Consider the following 18,504-nt stretch of genomic DNA (forward strand, 5'->3'; position numbering starts at 1 on the left):
GAAGTGCAAGGCAATGGGGAATGTGCCTGCAGGAATCATGCACAGACTTCAGAACGTGTTATGCTACCCTTTGAATGCAAAGAAAAACAGCCACCTACCTATGGATATTGTCTTCAAGCTCTTTCACCTTCAACTCATCCTCTTCTGACTGTCTCCTTCTGGCTTCTTCCTCTTCTGCTGAGCCAGCAGGAATCCCTTGTAACAGCCATTTTTCTCGAAGTGCTTTTGACTGTAAGGGAAAAAGGAAATGAAAACCTTATTCCCTAATCCAGAGGAGAATCTAAATCTGCTTTCATATATTTTTCTGGCTCCCACAGAATCACCAATTAACACTTTAAACATTAGACACATTCACTTCTGGTTAGTCCATTACAGATCTATCTATGTGTCAGGTTAGCTGGAAGCAGGCACATCAGTTTTACAGTAGGCTGTGCTTGTGAATGTGCATGTCCTAATCTAAAGTGATTTTAAATTCCTAATAAAAACAGAATTTCAAACCATTCAAATTAAACAGTCCCAGAAGAACTGAAATCCTAGAAAAGATTCAGGATCTTTCATGAACTGTAAGCCAAAGCTGGGAAGAACATACTCCTAAATGGTACATTTTCAAAAGCAGAGAGCAGTGCGTTTCAAATGTTACATGCTTCCAAAAAATTAAGATTATTCATGTATGTTAGGGGCTGGAAGGGATTTCATGAGAACATCAGGCCCGATGAAAGTGACTAGAGATTAATTGCAATATATATATATCTCTCAAAAAGATCACCCATAGAAATGCTCACAATCACCTACCCAGGCAAAGATGAAAAAGGATTCCCAGATAACATATGATAATTCACTTGTACCTGAGAATCTGTCATTCCTGGATCTTACAGCTGCACCTCCAGAAATGTAATATATCTCATCCAGTGCACCAAATGCCCTGATGGAAAATATGTAGGAGAGACCAAACAACAACTGCACACCAGAGTGAATGCACACTGGAAATCTATCAAAGACAAGACTACCCAATTACCAATGGGGGCACATTTCTCCCAAGAAAACCACTCTTTCTCCAGTCTCTCAGTCCTGATCCTCAAAGGAAACTTACAAAACACTTCCCAGAGATGAGCCTATGAACTCCACTTCATCAGCCTCCTGGACACTAAAAATCATGGACTAAATATAGACCATGGATTTATGACACATTATAGCCTGCCTAACATCTGACTCCCTAGGTCTCTCTCCACTATTTATCTCCCTTCTCTCTCTTTCCCTCCCTCCCCAGCCTGTCTGTCACCCACTGACCCCTCAATCTACATTTTCACTGACTACCTGTCTTGTATGCATACCAGCCCAGCCTCTGGCTTCTTTACTTTTCATTCCATCCAGGAAGAACACACACCAACTGCTGAAACTTCCTTAGCCTGATGAAGGGTTTTTGAACCGGAAAGCTTGCTTAATAATTGTTTTCCAACTATTTAAGTTGATCTAATAAAAAGATATCAGATTCACCCAAAGAACCTTGTCTGCCAGAGAATACTGCAACACACTAAAGTCAAGAACAGGCATTCATTTCTAGCAGTGCAAATGTCTCAACATTTTTGAGACATTTCCTCTGCTAGAAATCTTTCTGCTTGTTTGTTCTTCCCTTGTTCTCCACGCCTTCATCAGACTGGGGTGATCTTGGTCTGGGGAAGGAATGGGGAACAGAGGCTCCACTCCTTGTTACCAGGACCAGAAGGGGAGTGGAGCAGCATACAGGCATTCAGAGTGCAGACAGAAGTGACAATTTTTGCCCAATCTGCCCATAGAAAGAGATCCATAGCCGTGACCAAACACAAGTTCACAGTTGCAGACCACTTAAAAAAAATGTCTGATCAGGCAAAAATCTTAACTCTCTTGCCTGAGGGTTCAGATAAAGACATTTCAAAACAGAGTGTCTTTTGTAACTTCTGTCTGCCTATCACTGTTTTTAGAATGGGAGGGGGAATAGGGAGCAGAGGAAGTTCAGTCTGGGGGTTTTTCAGCCCCCACTGGAGGGTGGGTTGGGTGTATTGGAACCCTCCTTTAGGTGTGAGGGGGCTCCAATTCACCCACCCCACTCTCCAATGCCTGATGGGGAACCCCTAAAAGAGTTCCCTCTGCTCCCTTTCCGAAAACAGGGGCAAACTGGGAGGGAGGAGGCGCCATTGCTAGGAGAAGCTGTCTGCAGGCTCCCAGCCAACAACTAGATTCCCCTCCCTCCTGGAATAAACAGCGAGCTTCTGTTTGGTCAGGGGGATTGTTGTAACACAGAATGCTTCGTATGAAGTGTTCTCAATTACTGTGGGAAGCGGCACTTCTGTCTGTGCCCTCAGTCTTGCAAGAGAGTTTCTCTGACAGTGGAGACCATCTAGGTGCTGTGTTTCACCTAGGAGGTACTGAACGAACACCTGTATACAGCTAGTTTTTACCGGGAGAATGGTATGTGGCTTAAGATTGTAGTAACTAGTGGCAGTAGTACATGACCAATAAGACAGTATATGAGTTTCCTCCATGTCTTCCATATATTTCCATTAACCTATCAGCATCACTGTATCTTAGGGGGAAAGGAGGGGAGGGGGAAATCATACGGGATTCTGTTCTAGGTCCAGTGTTGTTTAGTATTTGTATTAATGACATAAATACAGAATACATTGATCATGTCTGCAGACAACCCAAAGACTGTAAGGAATTTCAAACACTGCAAGCTAGGATAAAAATTCCAAAGGATCTTGATAGATTGGAGAATTGGACTACAGACAGTAAGAGGAGATTCAACACAGAAAAAATGCAATGTTATTATGCACATATGTAAAGACAATCAAGATGGAGAGGCTCAATAATGTGTATAGATCCTGGTTTTCTCTGTTTAAAAAACTGCAAATTTTCCGATAAAAAAAAAAAAAAATTGCAAATGCTCTGATTTATAAAACCAAAATCAACATTTTTTCTGTGATTAAAATGAAATCTATAGATCTATCTATGTATATATCTATAGATAGATACAGATATTAGTTTAACACAATGCTTTATTGATACATTTACAATTTTAAAGCAATTTGGAAGCCTGCTAGTACCTCAATCACTATAATAAAATAAATGACAAATACCTATAAAAACCCCCAAATCAAACACAAGCATTTATTATGGAAAATCAGAACTCTGCGTGTCCCCTTTGCTCATCAGGATGTGGGTCCAGCTGTGGCTGTCTCCCCCATTGCTTTGTGATGCTGAGCAGCCCTGATATGCCGACGCCCTGCCTACGCCATTGCTGCTCACTCCTGACCCACAGCCCCCTCCATCCCTGCTGGTGCCCCTCACTCCTGACCCACAGCCCCCTCCAGCCCTGCTGGCGCCCCTCACTCCTGACCCACACCCCCCTGGCCCTGCTGGCGCCCCTCACTCCTGACCCACAGCCCCCTGGCCCTGCCAGTGTCCCTCCCTCCCAACCCTCAGGTCTGCTGGTGCCCTTCACTTGATTTGCTGCACCCTGCCCTCAGAGTGTGAGCAAAGGAGTGGGCCTGTGGGGAAGGGAAGGTGTGGGTACAGGCAATGCATGGGAGGAGGGTGGGGGGGCATGTGCCTCCCTGAGAGTTCTGTGTCCATGGCAGGGTGTGGGGCTGCTGTGGGGCTGGACCAGCTCTGGGCAGGAGCTGCCTCTGCAGCCCAGGGTGCAGGAGTCTGTGTAGAAGGGAGCACTGCACTGCCATGGCCACCAAGTGAGCTGCCCCCTGCCCACCTGGCAGCAGTGGGGGGCACAACTCCACAGCACTTCTGTGCCTCATCTTAGTGGCTATGGCAACATGGCACTGTCTTCTGCTCTGCGTCCCATGGACTGGGCCATGGAAGCAGCCCCTCTGGAGCTGGTCCAGCCCTGCACCCTGTTGTGGGCACAGAAGTCTTGAGGGGCATGTGTCCCTCCCATCCCATCACCTATGCCACTTCCCACCTCCCAAATGCGTGGCCAGACTCTGCCCCTGCCCAGTTTGTGCTTCTTCCCCACCACGCAATGTGTGGCCTGTCCCCCCCACTCCCCTGGACACTTACCTGGAGGGAACTGTGGGAGCTGCTCTTCATCAATGCCTGGCTGCCATGTTGTCGTCATTGTCGGCAGTCCCTCAAAGTCAAGGATGATGTCTGTCAGGTTTGGTGGTTCCTCAGGTGACCGAGGGGCTCAATTCTGGATACACACATTCTTCAGCAATGGGGGCATATTGTTGCATGGGAGAAAGTCATTCACAGCCCTGTGTTGGTCTCCTTCTCTTTCCTCCACTGCCATCATTCCACCTCGATACCGAGTCTTGAATTGGTGTGTGCCTTGGTGAATCAGGTGGCACCACACCGAATGGTCAGCAGCTTGCTCCTCCCAGCCTTTGGTGTTGATGGCTTTGTGCTTGACGGCAACCTTGAGTGTGTCTTTGTACTGTTTCCTTTGAGCATTAGCCAATGGTGAGCTGGGAAAAGTGAATCTGGCAAGGGAGGCAGTTCTTGAACATCTGGATGCAGTGGCCCATCCATCAGAGTTGATTTCTCAAGAGCAAGGCTTCAATGCTGGTAGACGCAGCTTCATGGAGGACTGGTCTGGCAGTCCTCCCATTTGATCCCCAGGATTCAACACAAACACTGCTGGTGAAAGCTCTCAAGGGTCTTAATGTGGTGTTGGGAGACGGACCAGATTTCACTGCAGTAGAGAAGGGTGGTCAGCACAATAGCCTTCCAAACCAGGACCATCGTCAACTTCTGAAGGTCTCTATTTTTGATGACACGTTATCGCACCTTGAAGAAGGTGGCATTGGCACAGCTGACCCGGTGCTGGACTTCTTTAATCGATGGTAGTCCGTTGAGAGGGTTGGCTGCAAGATACGGAAAGTACTCTACATACTCCAGAGCCTCCCCATCCCTGTAGATAGCGCAAGGGATGTTCAGCTGGCCTAGGAAGGGCTAAGTCTCTTATACGAAGTGTTGTAAAGATCTAAGGTGGCTTGCACATCCTATGCAGAGTGAGCCATCAAGCAGCAATTGTCCACAAACTGAAGGTCATGGATATCCTTGGTGGTGAGTTTAATTTTTGCCTGGAAGCACCCAAGGTTGAAAAGCTCCCTGTCCAGTTGATACTGGATACTGATGGTGGATGATAGATCATCTCAGATGAGGTGGATGATGATGGTTAGGTAGATGGTGAAGACGGTAAGGGCAAATCACACAAACTTTTGACCCTGGTCTGGATGAGGAAGGTGTCTGTTTCAGATCTTCCACTCGGGACAGTGGTGGTCATATTATCATGCAGGAGCCTCAGCATGGTGACAAACTTCAGTGGGCAGCCAAGGCATTGGAGGATGGTCCACAGAGCTTCACGATTTAAGGAATCAAATGCCTTGGTTGGGTCAATGAAGGCGAGGAACTGTTCTTGATTTTGGTCCCAACATTTTCCTTGGATCTGCCTGGCAAAGAAAACCATGTCCACAGTGCCCCGGGATGGTCGGAAGCCGCACGTATTTCCAGAAGGATCTCCTCAGTGACAGGACAAAGGTGGTTCAGGAGGATGCAGGCCAGGATCTTACCCACAATAGACAGGGGAAAAATCCCCCTGTAGTTCCCACAGTCATATTTGTCCCCCTTCTTGTAGATGGTCAAGATGGTCACATTCTTGAAATCCTCTTTGTCGCAAAGGTGGGGATGTCCTTTTTGTCCCAAAGGTGGAGGATAAATCAGTGGAGTGGTGATGTGAGGCAGAAGCCGCCAGTATGGTAGACCTCTGTGGGTATACCATCCAGCCTGCAGGCTTTGTTGGTCTTCATCTGTTGGAGGGCCCACTTCAGATCTCCAATGGTTGGTGGATCACCAAGGAAATACACCACAGGGCATTGTGGGATGGCTTGGAGGGTCTCCTCTGATACAGTAGACCCCTAGTTAAGGCGGAGTAGGAAATGCTCCTTCTGATGCAGATGGCTGGCATCATCGTCTTTGAGAAGCCAGAAGCTGTCCTGTGATTGGAGGAGGTTTTGTCCAATGGAGCAGGGTCCGTAGGTTGTCTTGGCAGCCTGGAAGAAGTTACACGTCATGCTGGTTGACATAGCCTTGGATCATGTGTGCTTTCTCCATCTACTAGTTGTTCTTCATGTCACGGATGCGTCAGTGGACCTCAGCCTTCAGCAGGTGGCATGTTTCTGTCTTTCGCCGAGTTTGTGGATGGCTTTGCCAGGCAATAAAGGCTGCACCCTTCCACTTGAGGAGATCACAGATATGAGTGGTCATTGGAGTTGAACCAATCCTGGTTCGGTTGCGATGTAAACCCAATAGTCTGGGTGCAGGTGTCTTGGACAGCAGACTTGAGCTGCTCCCAGTGTGCCTGGATGGAGATGTCATCAGCAGTAGGGACTTGCTCCAGTGCACTATACAACTGGTCCTGGAACTCCTCCCGCTGCCCAGGGTCCTTCAGAGCTGTGACGTTCAGCTGTCTCTAGGCAGCTTTCTGGGTCTTCTGGTGTCTTGGTGCCAGGCAGATGTTCATCACCAAGCACACAAGTCGGTGGTCTGTCCAGCAATCTTCAGACCCCTTCATGGCCCCTGTGACAAGCACCTGCCTCAGGTCTCTACCTTGGATGATGATGTAGTCCAATAGGTGCCAGTGCTCTGACCTCGGATGTCTCCACATGATCTTGAGCCAGTCTTTCTGGTGGAAGACGTTTATCATGATCAGGCTGTGTTGGGCACATTTGGTCAGGAGCAGGATATTGTTGGTCTTGGCCTTCCCCACACCATTGTTGCCGATAGTTCCGCTCCAGATTTCATCATCATGTCCAACCTGGGCATTGAAGTCGCCCAGGAGAATGACTTTGTTGTCCCTGGGGATAGAGGCAAAGGCATTGTTGAGATCAGAGTAGAACCTTTCCTTGACTTTCTCATTGGAATCCAGAGTTGGAGCATATGCGCTGATGACAGTGGTGCATTGGTTTTGGCTGAGGTGCAGGTGAAGAGTCATCAGCTTTTCACTGACACCCAAAGGGAGTTTGGGGAGCACATCAGCAATCTTGTTCCTGATGGTGAAACTGACTTTGTTGATACTTACCTGCATGGAACTGTGGGAGCTGCTTTCCACCATGGCCTGGTTGCCATGTGCATGTGTGCTCACACATGTGCATGTAGCGTCCCCTTCCTCGATTGCCCTCCTTCTGCTCCCTACAGCCTTTTGCAAGCTGGAACTCTGCCAGCTGGTAACTCTCCATTTCCCATTGTGGCAGGACGGCCCCTAGGGGTGCCGTGACCTCCCCTAGTGTCCTTGCCTACCGTGCCATTTCTGGGTCTTTCACATCCTCCGTCTCGCCCGCCACGTCTTTGATCTTGTTTGTTCAGTGAAGGAGGCTGCCTTCCTACCCTTCTTGGCACTGGGCCGGTCTTACTGTGCCGGGGTTTCCTCTGAGTCCCGGTGCTGGTGTTATCCGGGGCCAACCCAATACACGCGCCCCCTCCTGGAGGCGGCTCTCCCTGGTTGTGCCCCTCCTCGCCCGGCACGGGCTTCCCAACCAGCTTACTCCATATCTCTCAGGCAGCGCCCCGCTCAGGCCTGCCTCCCTTATACTCCGCGGCCACTCGCGTGCTGGCCTGCGTCCTGCACTTCCCTGGGCCTCTATGCCCACCTTCGGGCCTGTGGTTGCGCCTCCCAGGCTCTGCACCCATGCTCAGGCCTGTCTATGCCCAACCTGGGCCTTTGCACGTGCCTCTTGCGTCTGCTGCCCACACTCAGGCCCTCTTATGCCCAACTTGGGCCCGGGCTCGCGTCTCCTGCGTGCTCTGCCCGCACTCACTCCTTGCCCTCTCTCTGGGGCCTATACTGCGCTCCTTGCGCTTGGGGCACAGGCAGCCACCACTGTGCCTGGCCCCTTGACCCTTCTCCAGGTCCGTTCCCCCAACCAGGCAAAACACCGCCCTCCTGGGCTGGGGTCCGCAACCCCACACACTGCGCCTCTCCGGCGCAGCACCGCGCCTTGCCGGCGCTAACAATAGTGCCCCACTGGCACTGTGCCCCTACTGGGCACTGGGAACCCCCAAGCTGCTGGGGAGCCCCCCTGAGGCCTCCTCACTCCCCTACAGCCTCACCCGGTCCTCCGGTGTAAACTGTAACCAAACTTAAGCCACCTGGCCACAACATAAACAACAGAGCCTCCTGCTCATAACACATAAACACCAAGCCTCCACCAGGGCTCTCAATCCTACCTCCCTTCAGGGTGTTCTTGTTCCCAGCATCATTGCAGCCGGTCAGCGTGGTAAGGCTGCAACCACCCATCCAGGCTGCTCAGCTCTGCTGCAGAGCTCCTACTCCTGTGACAGCCAGAAGGGAACTGCTGCTCTGGCTCAGGCCTGGGCGGTTTATAATGGCCCGGCCCTGCCCCCTTCCAGTCACCTGACTGGCTGGTTGCCTTAGCAACTGGCAGCTGCCCTGCCCTGATGATTGGCAGCTCAGTCCAACAGCACCTGAGCTGCCCTGGTGACTGACAGTTCTGCCAATCTCACTCACTCCGTCACGGGGCACCTATGCGACTCCGTGACACCCATCTCTTTTCCTTTAAAGGGGAAAATCTGTGCTTTTCTCCATTAAAGGAGAAAACCCATAATTCTCCGTATTTTTCCACAGCAAACAGAAAACCCAGATCCCTGATGATGAGCTAGAGAAGAGACATCAGAGGCAGGCAAGACAAGATGGTATTTGGCATACTTGCCAAACTGGCTCAACTGAGTTTGTATGTGCAAGTTACTGAAAGGGTCTGCTCGTTGCATACCAGGCTCAGCTACACAAGAAGCTGTGGTGGTACTTGGTAACCCACCGAAGTGGCAAACTCCATAGTCTCCCAAGACTGATGGCTGCCAATGAAGGAAAATCAAATATACAAATTCAGAATGGAGGAAAAACTGGTATTTTAGGAAGAATTCAGGGGTTATGATGAATCACAAACTCAGCAGGAATCAGTAATGTGACACTATCACTAAAAAAAGGAAATGCTATTTTGTATTAAGAAAAGCATCATTTGCAAAGTATGGAGGGAGTGGGGACTCTACTGAGCACTGTTTCGAAACCACATAAAAAAAGAAGTAGAGACATTGGAGAGGGTGTAGACACAAGCAACCAAGATGATAAAGCATCTAGAAAGCAATCTATCTTCAGAAAGGTTGAAGGAATGGGGTATGTCTACTTGGGAGAAAAGTGTGCAGCAAACAGAAAACCCAGATCCCTTGGAAGAAAAGTGGAATAAATATTTGAAAACTGGTATCTCTAAAGACGAGATACCAGTTTTCAAATATTTTAAAGGATACAATGAAGAAGATGGAGAAACACTGTTCTCCCTTAACAGTCAGTAAACAATGCTTTAAACTACAGCCAAACAGACAGAGATCAAATATCAGAAAAACAACTCCCCAACTGTGAGAACAGTAGGTCTACAGAACAAGCTACTTAGGGAGGTTGTGGAATCTCAAGATTGGCTCAGCATCTGTCTGGGATAGTTTGGTAATACTGGATCATTTAACTGTGCAGAGGGTTGAATGAGATGATTTTTGAAGTTTCGTTCAACCCTAGGGTTCCTTAATACTATACTCTTATTTAAACTCCTAACAGCTAGTACACATCTGCTGAGTTATACTGATGTAAATGTACTAGTGGTGAGATATTCTTAGGGTATTGGTCTATGTAAGGCAGGGGGGGCCAGCCTTTTGGGCAGACAGGCCACAAGTTACCCCCTGCCAGAATTACCCGCACTGCCTCGAATGCCACTCCCATCCTGTTTCCTTGCCCAATTAGCTACTCTGCTTTCTGTTCTTTGTCCTGTGCCCTACCCAATCTGCTGCTCTGCTTTCTGCTCCCTGCCCTATCTACCTCTGTGTTGCCTGCCCCCTCCCTGGTCTGCCACATGCCACATAAAGAGGCTGCCCATGTTACTTGTGGTACATATACTGCAGGTTGGTCACCCTCGATATAAAGCATGTCAGCCTCCCCATCCTCCCAAGAGCCTAATATGTATATACATTCTGTAAGAGGGCAAATAGGATAGAATAGCACCAAGTTTCCTTGCTGGAACAGAATAAGATTGCTGCAAACTGAATAGGAATTTGAAAAACCTGCTTGTTTGTTCTTCTTTTAAGGGAAGGTTATTTTATCATTTTATTTGTCATCATCTGTATATCTCCAACATTTATGCACCAGCTATTTCATAGCATGAGGTGATCTACCTTATATCAGATCATCAGATTTTTATGTGACAGCAGGCAAAGCAGCTATGTAATATGAAAAAGCAAATTAGACTTTATTAGTGCCTGCTCACACTGACTTCACCATTATGTGGATCAGGGCATTTTGCCTTTAAAAAGGAAACTTGTCATTTCACAGCAGGTAGGAATTTCCATCCTGGATCAGAGATGTCAGCCACAATTAAATTCAGTGAGGGATGTCATTGGCTTGAATGGAAACAAGGCTGTCTCCACTTTACTAATCTATCCAGGCTGTTATCTTGCCTCCCACAATGGGAGTTTTTACTTTCCTCTGCAGTATGGGACAGGGTCCTCACACCTAATTAGTGCTCTGTCACTGTAGAGGCCTCTAGCATTGGTGGTGTCCGGGCCTCTCCTATTCTTGGCCTGTGGCACACAGTTTAGTCTCTTAAATACTTAAATGCTTTAGTTTAACTGAAGTTTCGAGTTTAGTTTCGAGATACCTGGATGAAATTACTGGCTGGTGACTTACAAGATTAGATGATCAAATGGTCTTCCCTGGCCTTCAGCATTATGCAGCTTTGAAAACCTTTCAGTTCTCTGTTAGGCATGAAGTTCACTGTGCAATATTATGCATGGAGATACAGGGGAGGAATTCTTCCTGACCCAACCTTTAAACCATTTTGGCTCTAACTCAGCAAAGAATTTAACTATGTCCATAAGTCCTATGAATGCTAAGCATATGCTTAACTGCTTTGCTAAGATCAGGATCCTTATGTATTATGGTATTATTAAGCATGCATTAATCATCTCATAATCATTCAGCCCATTTAAAAATCTATCTTATAGCCTTCTGGAGCAATGAGTTCCATAAGTTGAATATAGCTAGGTGAACTGGCATTTCACTGGATGTATTTTATATATACTGCCTTTCAATGTCACACCTCTTATAAATTATGGCAGAACCAAGACTCTGACTCAGATGTGAGTCCTTGGTTTCCCTGCCTGATCCTTTGATTATGTTGTTGTGAAACTCTCTTTCAAATACCATGCTCTTTAGGATTCTTGAAAATGTGGAAGTGTGCACATAACTAATTATAACTGACTGGGAAAGGCAAGAATGCTTTGGAGAAGTTTCATATGTTTTGAAAAACAAGAGATTTTGATAGGATTTTCTCCATCCTGTTTCAGGAGACTTCAGCCAAATCCTGAGCTCAGGGCAGCCAAACAGCCATTAACATTTATGAGTGATTTGAATGGAGGGAGATACAACAGCAGAGGGGACTGTTATGGCATGTTGTCACTGCACAATTAACCCAGGTGACTGATACATGGGTTACCCCAGCCCAGGTGCATGCGTCCCTTTAGCAAAACCATAAATGTGTTATTACCCCACCAGGGCTGCATTTGTGTGTGTGTATCTGGGGGCACATTCCATTTTGTTTTTCTGGGATGCTCTGGGACTCTTTCCTAATTCTTTATGGAGCTTGTGAGGGACTATGTCTGTCGACAAAGAAGAACTATAGGAATATCATTGGCAGGTTCTTATCGCTTTGAGATGTTCTTTCTTCCATCCTTACCACAAAGGGGGTGGGTTCCTGATAGGGCTAAATTGGAGCCCAGGCTTAAAGCACATGCAAAACCCAAGTCATAGGGTTTTTAGTGTGGAGAATGGGGAGGACTAAATCCCAGATAAAGGCTTAGTTTAACTTGCAATGAAGAACTGCCAATACAGGTTTCCCTCGATTTATGCAGTACATGCATTCCCGGAGAATGGTGCATAAATCTAATTTGCATAAAGTGAACCCACTTTACAATGTAACAAATAGGGATAGGTTCCCATGGCGGTGAGGGAGGGAGGGAGGGAGTGAGGCTGGGACTAGGGAATGGGCGGGGGAGGGGTGCCACTCCTGGGGCTGCACAAGGCAGCAAAGCCGAGGAAACAGTGGCACCCACCCCAGCCCATGCTGGAGTGGCCCCGGGAGTGGCCAGCATCAGCTATCTGCAGCCATTGGATCCAAAGGATCCTATCCTCCACGCCCAAAGGATAAGCAAGGGGGGTAAGAGTGCTCAGAAACCCCCTTGGCTCAGCAAGGGCATTCGGCAATGCCTGAGGACTAAAAGGGGGTGTACAACCAGTGGAAGGGAGGAACTATCACCAAGGAGGAGTACTCCTCCTTGGCCCCGGAGTGTAGGAGGGCTATTAGGAAGGCCAAGGCAGAGATGGAGCTCAGGCTAGCGTCCAGAATTAAGGACAACAAAACATCCTTTTTCAAGTACATTGGGAGCAAGAAGAGGGCACCAGGCAATGTAGGGCCCCTGCAAGATGCAAACAGTAATCTTGTGGCTACGCTAGACAAGAAAGCTGATATTTTTAACAGTTTCTTTGCCTCCATTTTCTTGAACAGGGACTGGGATATCCCACCTACCAGAGGTAGGGACAATCTTGGGGATAGCTCTGTCAGGCCTTCAGTCAGTGCAGATGTAGTTAGGGATCTTCTGGAAGGGTTAGACATTTTTAAATCTGCAGGTCCAGATGCTCTCCATCCCCCAGAATGTTGAGGGAGCTGGCAGAGCCCTTAGCCCGGCTGTATTAGCATTCATGGTCATCTGGCCAGGTGCCAGGGGATTGGAAACTGGCTAATGTCCCAATTTTCAACTAAGGGAGGAAGGAGGACCCAAGTAACTATAGGCCTGTAAGCCTCACCTTGGTGCCCGGGAAGATCTTGGAGAGAATCATTAAGGAGAACATCTTTAGGGGCCCAGCAGGGGAGATCATGCTTAGGAGCAATCAGCATGGGTTCATCAAAGGCAGGTCCTGCCTGACCAACCTGATTGCCTTTTATGACCAAGTAATTAAATCCTTGGATGATGGTGCCACCGTGGACATAGTCTTTCTAGACTTTAAGAAGGCCTTTGACACTGTCTCTCACCGCATCCTCATCAATAAATTAAGCGACTGTGGCATTGATGCCTGCACAGTTGGATGGGTAAAAAATTGGCTGATGAGGCGCACCAAGAGAGTAGTGGTGGACAGGCTGTACTCAACCTGGTGAGATGTGAGCAGTGGGGTACCACAGGGCTCGGTCCTCAGGCCCGCACTGTTTAAGATCTTCATCAGTGATTTGGACAAGGGGGTGGAAAACACGCTGTCCAAGTTTGCTGATGACACTAAGATGTGGGGCGAGGTGGACACACTTGAAGGGAGAGAGAGGCTGCAAACAGACTTAGACAGACTACAAAAATGGGCAGATGAGAACAGGATGGGGTTCAATGTAGACAAATACAGGGTGCTGCACATTGGGAGAAGAAATCCACAGCATACATACAGGCTGGGGAGTTCCCTCCTTGAAAGCACAGAGGGAAAGGGATCTTGGAGTCATTACTCACTCCAAGATGAACATGAGCTGCCAATGCTAGACTGCAGCCAGCAAGGCCAGCCATACCTTGTCATGCATCCAAAGGTGCATCTCAAGCCTGTCCAGAGAGGTGATACTCCCCCTCTGTGTGACTTTGGTCAGGCCGCAGTTGGAGTACTGTGTCCAGTACTGGGCACCGCACTTTGAAAGGGATGTGGCTAACCAGGAAAGGGTTCAGATGAGGGCCACCCACTTGGTGAGAGGGCAGCAGGACAGGCCCTATGAGGAAAGACTGAGGGACCTGAACCTGTTCAACCTCAGCAAGAGGAGGCTGAGGGGGGATCTGGTGGCCACCTACAAACTCATCAGGAGAGATCAACAGCACATAGGTAGAGCCCTTTTCTCCCCAGCACCACCTGGGGTGACAAGGAAAAATGGTAATAAACTGATGGAGAATAGGTTTAGGTTAGAGATCAGAAGGCAGTATTTTTCAGTTAGGTTGGTCAAAATCTGGAACCAACTTCCCAGGGAAGTGATCCTCGCCCCTACCTTGGGCAAATTCAAGAGGAGGTTGGATAATCACCTGTCTGGGGTTTTGTGAACCCAGCATTCATTCCTGCCTGTGGCAGGGGGTCAGGCTAGATGATCTGTCCAGGTCCCTCCTGACCCTAACTACTATGAAACTATTGGGCTGCACCATACTCTGCCTGTCCCCCTGTACCTGGGCTCCGCTTGTCCACACTCACCTCTGCTCCTGGGCTGCACTGTGCCCTGGTGCAGGCAGCTGGTGTCAGATGCTCCCAGGGCCACTCCAGCATGGGCTGGGATGAGTGCTGCACCCCACACCACCTGGGGCTCTGCTTATCTGCACTCACCTCAGCCCATGCCAACATCATCTGCCTGTCCTAGGGCATGGTGCAGCCCAGAAGCTGAGGTGAGTGCAGACAAGTGGAGCCCAGGTGTGGGAGGACAGGCGGAGCACCATGCAGCCCTGCTGCTTCAGGCAGCTGGCACCAGCCACTTCCGGGGCCGCTGCAGCTGGGGCTGGGATGAGAGTGCCATGGCCCTTTTCCCTCCGCTCACAGACTCACCTGCTTGGGCAGGGTGTGGGGGTCTACGCTGATCACAAAAGAGTGAATTTACCTTGCATATAATGAATGATGGGTCTAAATATGTTCATTGCATAAGAGCGAATTCGCGTATAAAGAACCCGCAGAAATCAAGGGAAACGTGTAGTTGAGGGCTCAGATCTTCCTGTTTTCTTGTATATACAATTCTCCTTTGAGAGTGTATTTGGCTTAAGGGCAAGCCAAGGGTAAAGAGGGTGAGCCAGGGATAAGAACAGCAAGTGGCTTGTCACTAAGGTCCAGACATGGTGACAGCCCAGTTTGTCAGGACTAAGGATGTACATATACCTTCTAGTTTTTGGCCCATAATTGTCAATTGATATAATTTTTCCATTTTAAAAATGGAGGATTGTCTGGAATGCCTGTGAGAAATCTAGTTACTCTAATGGTGATGAATGACAAAAAGGCCAGCTTATTATAGACTGCAAATGCCAAAGTCTACATAATAGGGGTGCATTTATATAATGCAGGCTGTTAAAAGTCACTTACCTGATTATTAAAGAGCTGTCAAAGTGTAAGTTCTAGTAATCCATCTATTAGTACAGAACTTGCCAATTAGAGAATAAAGTCTTGATTCAGCATATTGGGACATATTTGCTGTTCAGCATATGCTGAAGTCCTTTGGGGATGTAAGCTCATACTCAGGTGCTTAGTCAAAACTGAGTCTAAAAAATCCATAAGAGTGACTATTCTGATTTGGTACAATACTTTTAACACAGAAATACTCTCTTTCAGGGCAGCTGCCAATTGAGATAACATGCAGTCTATTAGGGAGATCTCAGGCGAGAGGATTCTTTTGTTAACTGAAGATCTATAATGGGTTGGTTTCTAAAACACTGGGTAAACGTTGATGTTCTTTATGTCTCTGTTAACTGGATTTGCTATTTTATCTTAGTATCTTTAAACTATTTCTTTGCTGTGTTACTGACAACAGTACAAGGGACAGACTGGGAAAAGGCAGTATTTCCACCTCCTCCCTCTAATTTTGGCAGCCAAGCAAAATATATTTTATAAAAATAATAATAGGTGGGATTTTCAAATGTTTCTTAGTAATTTAGGAGCACAAGTCCTGCAATCAGTGATCCTTGTGCCCCTCAGTGATTTAAATAATTAACAGACATTGTTTTTGAAGCAGGATCAGTTTTTCCTGTATGTGTCCTAGCACAGCTGATCCACTTCACTGATGTCTAGAAATGTTGCTGGGACCCTTGCCCTGGGTGCCATGCCCCAACTCAGGGCATGCATGTGCCAGTGGAGGATCCCACTGGACGTTTCCTCAGCTTTGGGGGTTCCCCATTTGTAGACATGCACCCCTGAGTGGGCCATGAGAATCCCTTACAAGGGGGATACTTGGGGCATGCATTTGCAAGGGGTGGACCCCCATGGGGGATGCCTGTCTTGCAGACACCTGTCCCAAGTCAGGGGGATCAACATATATACATGTCTGCAAGCATACCCTGGGAATTTTCCTGCAGGGAACTGTGACTGCCTTTGGTCATAGCACCATGTTTAGGTACTTGCAGTGCAATAATGGGCTAGGATATCTGTTTCCTTACAATCTGTGCCGCCATAAAATTTTTTATGGTGGCATAGGAGAGACATCTCTTTGCTAGAGGTGCACCGATAAAGATGTTCTTGTCTGATACTGGTAGCTGATTATTAACCAGCCACATCGGCTGATACCGATCCAATAACCAATTTACGGGAATGCAGCCAGGCAGTGTGGAGAACAGCTCCCTGCAGGTACATATGTGGGGGAGAAGAGGCATGGGAAAGGGTGTCATGGGACAGATAGACGCCCCCAGTGAGGGAGGGAGGGAGGGAGGAAGGGAGGGAGGGAGGGAATGGGGCAGGGATTGGGGGTGCTGCTCAGCTAGGGTGGTGAATGGGACCCAGGGTTGGGGTGGACGTCGGGAGCAGGACAGAGCCACAAACAGGTTGCCCAGGGGATCAGCATTCTGGCACTTAAAAATGGCAGTGGGGGTGCTTGAATGACCCTTAGTTCAAGCACTGCAAGCACAATTTTTAACTGCGGGAATGCTCTTAACCTGAGCCAAGCTGAGCAGGGTGATAGCAGATAGGGGCTGCTTGCTGTAGGCTGGGAACTCTCTGCCTTTGCTCTGCAGGGCCCATGCTGGCCAGGCGCCCCTTCCCCTCCTGGCAGTGGGAGGCACAACTCACCACCCAACTGCTGCCAGGTGGGCAGAATGTGCTCTAGGCTGGCCTGTGCCATTCTATCCTACTACAATAAATGAGTGGGGTCTGTTGCACGATGGACTATTTAGCTTTCAAAAAACATGATTGAGTTTAAATCAGATCAAATGCTAAATACCATGACTCCTAAACAGAGGAAAAGTTGGAGTCAAGTATCTAACTTTGAGACTCTAACAGCCAGACTTAAGATGATGACTGCTACAACCTTTCCCATTTTAACCCTATTACATACAATCCCAGAATTGTTAATGTATTCCTGAATAGAGTACAATTTGGACTCTCTTGAGGAAATATATTCACTTAATAATTTCTCCTTATTTTGTCATGATGCATTAGAACTCCTGTTTCCTGGGTGAGCCGTCAGCATATTTTACCTCAAGTCAAACTGGCAGCTTGGTTTTTGCAGGCTGAGCTCATCATTCCCAGAGGGGAAAGGGCACTTTCAGATTCAAAAGAACTAGTTTGGCTATTAACACTGCACCTGGGAATTTAGAGTAGGCTATTCTGGGAAGTGAAGAAATGTTTTAGAAATATTCCTCAAGACAGGGTACTTGCTGTGTTGGAGCTGATTCAATAACATGTTATTTATATGCACACACACAATAAGTCCATATGATACAAATATACCACATGGCCATGTAATACAACATGTACTCTATGTGTGTCCATTTATGAATACCCCCATTTTCAGGCATGGTCCCCACACAAACTAGGTCTCTCTTAGCTTCCCCATTTGACTGACCCGCTACACTAGGGGTGCAGACAAAAGTGACAATTTTCACCCAATCTGGCCACAGAAAGTGGTCTATAGCCGTGACCAAACACAAGTGCATGGCTGCAGACAGCTTCAAAATGGCCAATTGAATGAAAATCTCAATCTTCATTGCATGAGGGGTCAGATAAAAATATTTCAAAATAGTATGTCTTCTGTAACTTCTGTCTGTGCTGGTTCTCAGCCTGTAGCTGTTTTCAGAATGGGGGAAAGGGAGTGGAGGGAGTTTAGCCTGTGGTTTTTTTCAGCCTCTGCTGGAGGAAGGGGTGGGTATATTGGAGCTCCCCCCCAAGGTGAGGGGCTCCATTTCACCTACCTCACCCTCCAGTGCTGGCTGAGGAACTCCTAGCATGAGGTCCCGCCAGTCCCTTTCCCCTGTCCCGTTTTGAAATAGGGAGAGGGTGGGAGAAAGGAGGGGCCATTGCTTGGGGAAACCAGCTAGATTCCCCGCCCCCAGTGAGCTTCTGTTTGTTCCAGGGGATCAGAACGCTTCCTCTGAAGTGCCCTCAGTTACAGTGGGGAGTTGTACTTCTGTCTGCACTCCTTGACGCTAATTCAGTCTGTACGTTGTTGCAGGAGACTCAGGGGCATAGAGGCATAACACTTGTCACTCACAGAAGCATAGCAACTTTTGCAACCAAGCCTCCCCTAGGTCTCTTTGCATGCAGCTCCTGTGGCTGTTTAACAGCTGGCCTGCCCCCTACAACCTCCTTTATGTTTGCTATCAGTCCTCGCAGGACTTGTTTCATTCAGTCCATTGTCCCTACTCAGTCTCCAGAATTTCCTTACAATCTAATAAGCTTTTACATGCTTTATGCTTTAAAGTGAA

The 18,504-nt window shown here is 48.0% G+C and overlaps 1 protein-coding gene across 8 annotated transcripts in view; it reads right to left on the reverse strand.

Moving 5' to 3' along the window:
• PALM2AKAP2 (PALM2 and AKAP2 fusion) overlaps positions 1-18,504 on the reverse strand; it is a 472,880-nt gene that overhangs the window by 344,043 nt on the left and 110,333 nt on the right. For all 8 annotated transcript variants that reach the window (XM_090038872.1, XM_090038871.1, XM_090038869.1 and 5 more), the window contains exon 3: positions 99-229. In XM_090038872.1, coding sequence (XP_089894998.1) covers positions 99-229 — 131 coding nt within the window. The remainder of the gene's footprint in view (positions 1-98; positions 230-18,504) is intronic.

This window comes from Crocodylus siamensis, chromosome 3 (genome assembly GCF_052110815.1).
Source record: "Crocodylus siamensis isolate JL-2025a chromosome 3, ASM5211081v1, whole genome shotgun sequence".
NCBI lineage: Eukaryota > Metazoa > Chordata > Crocodylia > Crocodylidae > Crocodylus > Crocodylus siamensis.